Source organism: Daucus carota, chromosome 3 (genome assembly GCF_001625215.2).
Source record: "Daucus carota subsp. sativus chromosome 3, DH1 v3.0, whole genome shotgun sequence".
Lineage (NCBI taxonomy): Eukaryota > Viridiplantae > Streptophyta > Magnoliopsida > Apiales > Apiaceae > Daucus > Daucus carota.
In genome coordinates, this window is record NC_030383.2 from 13,889,158 (window position 1) to 13,900,918 (window position 11,761).

Genomic DNA, 11,761 nt, shown 5'->3' on the forward strand with positions numbered 1-11,761 from the left:
ATGAAGAGAATGAAAGTGACGAAGACCAGCCCTTAAGCATAAGGAGGAGCACAAGACTATCAATGAAGACCAAGTTCAAATTCACCAATACCCCTGAGACTACAATTAATTTGGATGCAGAGTGATGGATGTTTAATTTAAATTATATGGCTTATTAACATTATTAAGCTAAAGCCTGATGATTTGAACATCTCTTTTGTGGGAAGCTTGTATGCTTTTGCTAACAACTTTTTTGGGAACCTTGTCTGCTTTTTTGGGAATCATGTTTATATGCTTAACACTATCAGGCTATGTAATGGATGATATTTTTTGGGAATATAATTTGCCAAGTCTTCAGTCAAATAAGCTTTTGTTCATTAAGCATAAGCATTACATTAAGCATAGAAATTACATACATTCATTTGATTTGCCACTAGCATTGCAACTACATTAACTTCTGGAAAACAACCAACAACATAGCCATTAAACCACCTATAGCAATCCAGTAAATCCATACATACTTAGCATTTGTTTCTTCCAAAGCTTTGGCCTTCTTCTTGTTTGTTGCTAGCTTACCTTCAAGCATGGACACTTTTTCTTCAAGTAGGGCAATTTTCTCTTCCAGATAAATCCTTCTGTTATTTAGTTGGGTTATGACATCACCATGCCATCCTTCAGTCTCAACATCAAACCATTCAAAGTAATCGCATCTGCTATCCTGCGGTTGGCAACAAGTATAAAACCTTCGACCTGGATTCTTCAAAGACCAAGAAGTGTACATCTTTGCCTTCTTCCCGCAATCACAGACATAAATGCTAGCAGAAGCTCGAGATGATCTTTCTGAGTTAATTGACATGGGGCTTTCGAAAATCAGATTGTTTGAAGATTACGTGTGGAAAGAATTACATATTCAGTGAAAACACACTAGATTTGGGGGTTAAATATGAAGAACCCTAAACCTATGTTGTCTGTGTATATACTCCATCTGTAAAGATAGCCGTTAGTTTAGAACGAGCAGTCCACGTAGGCGCCACCTAAGATGTGCTACCCATGTCATCAGCTGACCATTAGCTTCTTTCATTTGAAACTGACGGAATGACTTTTTTAATTAAATGAGTGACTACTTTGAGTCACTTTTCCAATCAGTGACCAAACTGAGTCATCCGGGCGCAATCAATCACCTACTTGATATTTAACCCCTTAAAAAATAAGATAAGCGGAGGTGTTTGCCAGCTTATATGTACCCAACTTATTCCTATCATTGGTTTAACGAATTTATAAATCAATTTTCCACTTATAAGTCAGAATATTTAAAGTTGAGAATTTTATCTTTTTAAGTGATTTATTTTTATCTTTAATATATAATTTTACAAATATATAGAGGACCCGTTGATAATTATAATAATTTATCATCATATTAATAATTTTTATACCCAACAAAATTTAAACACCAAAAACATTATTGAAAGATGTAAAATAAAAATTATTTCTTACTTATAATTAACTTCTCATTTATAAACAATAAACACTCTTTAAATTACATCTCGCAGTTTATATATTAATAAAAATTATTATTTGTATTTTTATTAAATAAAATATATATCACGTTTTCTAAACACTTTCCTTCAACCAGTTTCCAGATGGGAAGAATAATATTTCAGTGACTTTAACTAAACACATATAAACAGGACAAGTAGAACATTCGGGGATCGTTTGTTTCGCCTAGTGATCGTTTGTTTCGCCTAGTGGTATGAGGTTGGAATTAGAAATCGGGTTAAGATAGTATGGGTTTAAGGTATCATATCTCTCATATCATGTGTTTGGTTGGATTCTGGAATCAATATATCCAAATTTTTTAAAAAAATCTATTATTAATTTGTGTTAATTAAAAAAATATAAAAAATATTATTATTGTATATTTTTGCAGCATTAATTATTGTTGTAATAAAAATTAATATTTAATTACTAAAACAGAGACAAAAAATCAAAAATGAAATTGATTCTCATACCCTTCGTCTCATACCCACCTCCTCCACTGGATATCAAAAACCCATACTTCGGGAGTTTGAGGTATAGATTTGAAGCTTAAATTTTTACAACCAAATATGGATTTGGAATGAATAAAAACCCATACCTGATTACAGATTCCCGTCAACCAAACGACCCCTTAGGAGATTTAATGAAGAAATTTATCAAACAAATTATTCGATGCCACATTCCATAACCATTTAACACAATGTGCGGAGAGAATACTTGGTTAAATACATTGCTTCTTTGAAATCGAATTAAGAAATAAGTATGCTAAAACCAGATTCCAGAGGCCACACTAAAGGCTGCAGCCGTGTAGCTGTATCTTTCAGGGCAGCAGAATCATGAAGGCTTGACGTACTTTTGTATGCTGTTGCATTCAATTACATTACCAAAAAACATATTACACTTACATACAGTACAATCAACACAGGGGTTGCTCAACTCCCAACACATTTCCAGTGGCATCAAAGTGGGAATTAGTTTCGCAATGCTCTACTTTGGAATTAGAAGTTTAATCAGTTCATGGTGCCACGAGTTTTTCTTTTAGTTCATAATTCTTCATATCGACACATCCTGAACTCACCAAAGAAGTTATCCAGACTTGATCAGACCTCACTGGTTCATCATCATCGTTCCTATGCCAACTCCAAAAGGCATGACTTGAATTCACCATCTTCAGCTCTCCATGACCAAAGCTCGCCTCACGGAAGACGGACCACTCTGGCACTGGGTCTTTATACCTATCATCAAGAGTTACAGAATATGAAATTTGTTTACTAAGTGAATAAACAATAGCAAGGATAGTTTTGAGCAAAATAATGTGTGTGTGTTGTTTTGCAATTCTAACTGGAGGCTTGACCGTCTAACAGAGCACACTAAGATATACTTGTATATCTTTATAAAATTAGCTTGACAACTGAGAACCTACTTGTTTGCTAATCCTTCTTGGTTCCCTCCATCACCAATTGTTATGTGGACAGCACCACAGGGATCTGATTTACCTTGGTAAACACGTTTCTGAGAGATAGAAAGGCAGATTTCAGTAACATCTCGTCTATTTTACGCAATAATTATAAGATACAAGCATTACCGAACGTTCATAAGCATGGACATGGCCTGCTAACACTATATCTGCACCAGCGGCATAAAGTAATGGCTCCATAGCAGACATCATCCTATCTCCTTCACGTTGATGAGCAGTGTTACTATTATACCATGGAACATGGAACAGTGCAAGTAGCCATGGCGTCCTTTTACGGTCCACTTTTAGCAGATCAGCCTGCAATATTGAAAAGCATTAACATTCTTACAGAAAACAAAAGAAAGGTTGAGATTTATCACCAAAAAAGAAATTAGATTTTTAAATATATGAAAAAGAAAACATGTTCTGTTTACTTCTTGCAATTAGCAGAACTATACGGTGTTATTATGTTTAGGAGTTTTCATCAGGACAGCATGAATTAGATGCACATAAAGTCGATGAGGTTTTTATTTGAGATTATAAAAAGGTCTATACTTGCAGGTTTCCGCCACTTAAAAATACAGTGGGGAGCAATACTTTCATGAACAAGCTAAACAATTAAAGATCATATGTAGCCCTGTTCTAGATTAGATACTCTCTCCGTTCCTTGTTACTTTTCCCATTTCACATGTCGGCATTGTTTATAATATGAGACAAATTATTAATTTACGGCTAATCTATAAGACTAAATATAGTTATGAGTGATCTTATTGAATTCGTATTCATGAGTACTTTTTTTTTGTCATATATTCATGAGTACTTTAATATTTATTACTAATATGAAATTAAAGATATTAACGATCAAAAGTGTGCGTTGGCAAACGTGAAAAGGACAAATGAGAAAAGTATTATGGGACGGAGGGAGTAATTTTCATGATGCATACCAACCTTTAGCCAGCTGTATTGATCAGAATCTTCCTCATAGTCAGCGTACGAACCAAGCATGATTGCATGAACTCCTGCAACTTCAAAAGAGTAATAGAGATTTGAACTTGATCCACTCTCTTCAAATGGCATTTTCCATCTAGCATTGTAAGATTCAAACCCATCTTTTAGTAATGGTATACTCTCTTCTTCATGATTCCCTTCTGTAACCATCCATGGCCTTGCACTAGCAAGTGGCTGCACCAACTCACCAAATGAGTCCCACCGGTGCTGCAAGTAATTCGCATATGAAAGGTCACCGGGGAGCATATGCACATCATAATTGCACTGCCCTATGTGATCTAGTGTTGACTTAGTCCAGCCAGTTTGACCCATATCGCCAGCAACAGCAAAAGTTATTGGAAACTTCGATGGAGGGGTCTTGAGCTGGAACTCAGGACCTTGTCCTCCGCATCGGTAGTAGTAAATGCTGTTAGGTTCTAGTGGACCAATAACACTATGGTGTATTGTCCCTGACTTATAAAATAGATATTTGTAAGAAGTAGTCTCTCCTTCAGCTATAGAACTGTATTCCCCAGGTGATTTTCCATATTCGACAGTCGAAGGAGATGATTTATCAGTAGTGACCCATGAGACTCGCATGTAGTTATTTCCAGCCAAAGAGATGTGAACCTGAAATATGAGTTTTGTGGAACCAAGTCTCTCAGAAACTCAACTCAAACTTAAAACCAACAAGCATAGGGCATCCGACTTCATATGTAGGGGAATATAAACATCAAGATCAACATTTATGCTCCGTCCGCCTGGAAAAATATATCTTTTGCAGAAAATTGTACCATCCGCGCAGGCAAATATTTTATCGGATTTTCTAGTGTGTGCCCATGGGCACACACTAACAACTACTTTCTAATTAAGTGGTGGATTTTTATTGGTTCTCATTTCATGAATAACGATGGCCCTCTGCATGCACAAAAATCTCTACCAATCAAAATCCTCCACCTAATTAAAAAGTAGTTGTTAGTGTGTGCCCATGGACACACACTAGAAAGACCCATATTTTATATATAGGTAGTCATAATCTTCTCATTCCTAATTCCTACTCAGTTACCAGACAGTACTTAAAGTAAAGAATATATGAAGTCATTTGGATTTTCACTCATCCCTCCTACATATCCATATTTTGTGGTTTTAGTTGATGTCCAAGTAAAATGCCAATTCTACCCCATCCCATTAATTCCAATCAAAGGAAGTTTTAGATTATGAAACTTCTAAGAGCAAGTCCAATGCAAGATGTAAAATAGCTATAGTTACTGTTATAATTTAGCACTAAAAAGTGTTTTTCATTGTTAAAATAGAACTTCAACTCCAATGCTAGATGCATTTTGCATCCAAATAATTCCAAATTCAAGTAACTTTAGTCCCTCTCTCCTAAACTTTATTTAAAGTTCACCACTATACATACCAATTATAGTTAGTTGATGATGTGGCATGGATGCATAAATGCATCCTTGGTTTCAAATTTAGAACCAAAGATGCATATATGCATATTTGCATCCAAATATAGAACCCCATTGGAGTTGAGATTTTTAGCATTTGATTTCAAATTATAGAAATGGCACCACTTATAACATTGCATTGGACTTGCTCTAACATTTACTACAGTAATACATAAACTTCATCATTATGAAAGCAGACATAATCACTTAATGGTTTGCAGAATGCTAATGTAATTTTGTTTATTATTAATACAATCGATAGATTACTACCACATAAATACATAATCACTTGGTACACCACCACTTGATAAATGGATTAAATATAATAAACATTATAAGTAGAAATCAATGAGGAACACATAAAATACGAAAACCCGAGATCTAAATAAAATTTAAAAACAAAGAAACGAAGGGAACTTACCTGTTGGGGAAGCTTAGAAGAAGATTTGGAACGAAAATCAAAGTGAAGAGTTTGACGAGGAGGTGGTCGGACATAATTATCGGCCGTCGAGATTTCAAAAAACGTTAGAACTAACAAAAACAGACATAACATTAGATTTGCTGCTGCTGCTGCTTTCGGCATCTGGGTATTTACTGGATTCACTCCAAAATCTAAATCGATTTGTATCTGAAGAATACTGTTATTGATGTTTGTCTTTTTTCACTAATTTTTGGCTTTGGTCGTTCAAAACTGACGTCCGTGTCGGCCATCATTCACGGGCTGAAAACGCTTTCGTCTTTAATCAACAACTCTGTATATGTCCATACTACTTTTGTATGTAGATGAGAATTTAGAGGGCCACTTTGGAATTAACTTGTCCCAAAACCATATACACTTCTGTTATGTTTTCCGGAACAAAAATAAGAAGATACTTCCTCCGTTCCAATTTACATGTCCATTTTGAAGAATTTTTTTTGTTTCAAATTACTTGTCCACTCCAAATTTCAATGCAAAATCATATTTCCTAAGTCAATTCTCCTCCACATATCTCTTATTTATATTTCTTATATCAATCCCACACCACATATTATGCTCATTTAATGCAATTAATTTGTAAACAACCACTTCTGTTAAACTGTGTGATTTTTTAAAAGTGGACATCTAATTTGAAACGGAGGGAGTACTTTAAATATTAGAAGCGGATGTAATTATGAATCGCACCTCGATATTTTCGTTAAAAAAATATTCCTTCCATCCCAAATTAGATGAACTAGTTGACTTTGAACACGCAAGGTGCATTGACCATCTAGTTTCGAAATTTATTTTTTAAAATTTTCTTTTGTTAACACAAATTTCATATTTAAATTTTTATTTGCAAAAATAAAATTTTAAAAATAAGTAATGTAGCTATGCGGTCAATGGATGCCCAAAGTCAACGAGTTCATGTAATTTGGGATGGAGGGAGTACTTCCTCTGTATCAATTTTCTGCACGTAATTTAAGGTGCACGAAAAACATACATCTACACATTATTTTTCAAATTTTCTTTTTTTGAATAAAAATATAGATGTTAAACTTTTATTCAGAAAAAGAAAATTTGAAAATTAATATGTAGAAGTATGATTTTTTTACACCTCAAATTACGTGAAAAAAGTCAAAATGACAATTATTTTGGGACAAAGGGAGTAAACTTATAGCAGAATTTCGAAAAAATTAATCCTCAATCCATTCTTTTAATCCATTAAATATAGTAACACGTTTTCCATAAAAAATGCATATTATGTGGGCGTTTGGGAGCGGGACTTCTGGGCTTAAAAGCTCAGAAGCCCGCTTCCTCTAATGTGGTGGACCGTTTGGCAAAAACTGTGAAGGGCTCAATTATGGGGAAAAAAAGCTCTGAAAAGAAGCTATGATATGTAGCTTTTTTTTTACTCAACTTCTTTAATCAGCTTTTTTCTAACATAAAATCATACATTCGTTCCGTCCTATCAGGTTCTTTAGGTTACTTTTTAGCAAGCATTTTAAGATTCAAATTTAGATTATTCATGTACAAATGATTTATTTATAAATTAATTTAAAATAATAATTTTCAGACTAACTTATAAGTTAAGTTATCCAAACACTTAAAAAATTATAAGTTACGGTATCCAAACACTTGTAATAGCTTAAAAGTCCAGAATTACTTTTCACTTTTAATCAACTTTTTTACTTTAAGCAATAAGTCACTTCTTTTAAGCTCAGCCAAACAGCCCCATATCATTAGAATTGCGTCCCTCCATTGAAAGTGAAAATTATCGTTAGAATTTTGGAGGCAAGTTGATACTCCCTCCGTCCCTATTTATCTGTCCACTTTGGAAGTTAAAATTTGTCCCTATTTATCTGTTCATTTATACTTTCAAAACTAATTTAATGATAGTTTTTCAAATATATCTTCATAATTTCAATTTTCAAGGCTTGACTTATTTAAAATTTGGTTGAATTTATGTTTTCAAGACATAAAGTAGGAGTATTCCACCATTTTCAAGATATTAATTAGAGGTATTTAATGAAAAAGTTTACACAATCAATTATTCCTTGGTATGTGTTTTTTTTTCCAAAGTGGACAGATAAATAGGGACGGAGGGAGTATCTTTTTATGTTATACATGGATATATCTTGAGTGGACTCTCCTAGTCTTGTTATTTTATTCCAGCCCAGTCTTGTTTCTTCTTAGATTGAGTGTATTATAGAAAATTTATAGTTGTTCAAACAATATCGACTAACAAAATGCAGGCCGTCGGTTGTTGATCGAAAATGTCAATATTTCTGGTGATTGCATGAAGCTCTGTATCCTCATATTGCTTCAAAGAATCAACCATTTTGAAGTCAAACCAAAGACACTTAAAAAGTGCAAGATGCAAGTGGTTCATACTTGTAAATTTGCTAACATGTATTAATTACTGCATATTATAGAATGGATAATGATATTAGGCTACTTCTTGTGAAATAAAGATTCTGATTAAGTATTGTGTTTATATGCAAGCGTACTATTATATGTATGATAGTATGAACTTGAACGAATCTTTTACAAGTTGTAATATCAATAAATATGAGTATGAGCTAATAATCTGAAACACAAACTTTAAGAAGAAAGATGCAAAGATTCTAAAAATTACTTGTCAAAAAGACCATAAAAATCTTTTTTATTCCTCTTTACAAATATACAAATGGACGATAATGTTTTCAACCAGTGTTTTACCACTATATAATAAAGGGATCAGGTCCCTGGCAGCCGTATGCCAGGGACTGGTTAACCAGCATCCAACATCCTGGCCGTTGGATGCATATCCAGCGGCCAGGATCATATTAAAACTTTAATATGTCCAGCGCTTTTTTAGCGTTGGACGGGGATTCCTATGTCCATCGCTAAAAAAGCGCTGGACATGGGAATCCCCGTCCAGCGCTAAAAAAGCGCTGCACATATTAAAATTTTAATATGATCCTGGCCGCTGGATATGCATCCAACGGTCCAGAAACTGATTGTTATATAACTCGTCCACAGCATCCGGCTGCTGTGGACCGCCTCCCTATAATAAATAGTTAAAGCCAATTTCAAAAAGAGTTGATAGAAATAAATACCCAACCATATGTCATAACAAACGAAAACAATAGACTTTCAATACTCATACTCAATGCCATTGAATCCAGATTGTGTTGGTGAACTGTTTCAAAATACCACCACGAGTAACATTTGCATTGCCTACTCCAAATTGGTCAATGTAGACTTGCTTATGGCCTCCATTTGCTTGCTCCTTTCACAAGCTTTTTGCTTATGTTTTCTTAAGACCGCTTCCCTTGTTGCTTGTATTTTAGGTCCTTTATGCGGTTGACAGTGCTTCGTCTCACTATCTTTCTTCAGCCATTTCTACAATGAAAATGAGTAAAAACACAATAATTCCAATTAGAAAGGTCATTAAGATGTCTATTAAGTGCCCTAACTATATGTTTTCATGAAAATTGTGTTGTGATAAAAGAATAGTTCAGTGAAATCAATTTGAAATCTATGAATGATATTCGAAAAAGATGAGCTGAATAAATATTTTTGTTTTAACTCAAAAGTGGCTTTTCAAGTTAAGCATTTTGATTTACTTTCAATTATATATATATTCTTTGAATCTCATACATATTGATTTATACATTAGATAACTCTTTGAGCTACATATGTTCGTGTCTAATTCAGAATTTATTTGTATTTGGAGTATTATGATTCAACTTAAAATTTATATCTTGTGATCAGGGATGACAAGAGGTCGGATCGATTCTGGTTTTTTAAGATCTAAACACGATCTAATATACGAGAGAGGATGTAAGAGTGAAAAGACTTAATTAATGAAGGGAATGAAGATTGAATAGCGGAGAAGAATGGAATCCTAATTTTAAAAGTCAGCTCTCTATGCCAACTTGCTTATTTTGTTAGTGAGGCATGGGCTCGCTTGAGTCATATTATTATTTATAAAAGTTATTTATTTTTGAAAATATTATGTAATTATATATATTTTTTTAAAAAAATGACATATCTATACAAATATATAATCATCAATATACTTATATAAAGGAGAAGCGAGGGGCGTGTAGGTGGCGCCTCTCAAATCACTTCGTTCTATTTTTCCAAATTTTCGGAATTTTTGGATGAAAAATATCAAAAATTAGAACTACCTTTTTTAGTTTCGGGTATATTAGAAGCAAGTTTCAGAATCTGATTTTGTTTCAGATTATTTATGGAATATATTAGTTTGAAAGTTTTAATCTGATTTTGTTTCAAATTATTTAATTATGGGAAAGAGTAGCACACAAGTCTCTCTGCAGCTATAAATACCCCTATGGATTGTAGAATTTTGGATCATCTAAACACAACCTCCTCTGTCTCAATACCACAACTCTAGCTCTCTCTGGTGATAGTTCTCTTGCTTGATTTCTAACTCGGTGGTGCCGTTCTTCTGCAACGATAAGTGAAGGCTGTTTATATATTATTAAAAATAATAAAGGTTGTTGCAAGCAAAGGTAGTTATAGATCGATATGTGGGAGTCGACAAATTGAAATAGGGGAAAAAATTATAGTTTTGACATGATATTGATGGATGATATCAATAAATTTAACTATTAGTGATGTATGTTTGTTGGTTATTCTTTTATAATATTTGTTTTGTTAATCGGACATGTTTGTTGTTGTTAGTTTTTATATGATTTACTTTGTATATAGGACAATATGGTGGAGAAGCGAGGGCGTGTAGGTGGCGCCTCTCACGTCGCTCCGTTCTATTTTTCTAATTTTCTGGAATTTTTGGATGAAAACTATCAAAAATTAAAACTACCTTTTTTAGTTTCGGGTATATTAGAAGCAAGTTTCAGAATCTAATTTTGTTTCAGATTATTTACGGAATATAGTAGCTTGAAAGTTTTAATCTGATTTTTTTTCATATTATTTAATTATGGGAAAGAGTAGCACACAAGTTTCTCTACACCTATAAATAGATCGTAAGATTTTGGATCATCTAAACACAACCTCCTCTCTCTCAATACTACAACCTCACGGATTTAAGTTAGATGTTTTTGTGCACAATCAATCCAAAAAAATTGACGGAAGGTGACAATGTAAGAACGTGATTACTTTAAAAAAAACACAAATAAAATTAAGATTCGTCGTACTTTAAATTGTTAATTACCTGTATAAATTTATTTTTATATTTTCACCATGAATTATGTAACACCCTCATCTTAAATTAAGACGAGGAGTTACCTAGAAATCCAAAACCTGGTAACAGAGCGCTAATATATTCGAAACAATAATAAACAGGTCTAATAATTCCTCAAATGATTTAAATCCTCCAAAATAATTAAATCCGAATAATGCGAATAAATAGAATCTCTAACAATAAAATCCGAATAAATGCTAGAAGTCCATAATCCTAAACAATGCGAAAAGAAAGGGCTGCTCTCCATCACACAGTCCTGAATCCCCCTAAGTACCTGCCAGAAGAAGAATACGGCATGAGTCAAATGCCCAGTACGGATTGGAAGTATTTACAAAACAAGAAACATTTAAAATATTTTGACAGTAATATAAATCAGTTATTTTAAAATAACAGGCTGAAACAACAAGGGGTTAGGATATTTCATACCGAGATCAAATCAGAACATATACGGATACACACATCATAGGGTACCTAATGTGTGCAACAAATCGGATAACGTGTACGACATATACAACGTCACCACAAATCATATCAAACTGAACTGGGTGCACCCACGTATCCTGAACAAATAATCAAAATGGCCAAAGCTCCTCTCAAGAGCTAACAGAAGGATACGCCGTGACCAATCACACTGTCACGGAAGTGTCATGTCAATGGTGCCGCAAAGACATGGCTGT

General features: G+C 33.7%; 1 protein-coding gene across 1 annotated transcript; it reads right to left on the minus strand.

Moving 5' to 3' along the window:
- Window positions 1–2,365: 2,365 nt before the first annotated feature.
- On the minus strand, window positions 2,366–6,250 carry LOC108215208 (purple acid phosphatase 18). Its single transcript, XM_017387595.2, has 5 exons — window positions 5,834–6,250; window positions 3,920–4,588; window positions 3,101–3,289; window positions 2,939–3,027; window positions 2,366–2,750 (listed from the first exon to the last, which is right to left on the minus strand). Exons 1-5 carry the CDS (start codon window positions 5,993–5,995, stop codon window positions 2,531–2,533), a joined length of 1,329 nt encoding a protein of 442 aa, XP_017243084.1. The 5' UTR covers window positions 5,996–6,250; the 3' UTR covers window positions 2,366–2,530.
- Between the last annotated feature and the right edge of the window lie 5,511 nt (window positions 6,251–11,761).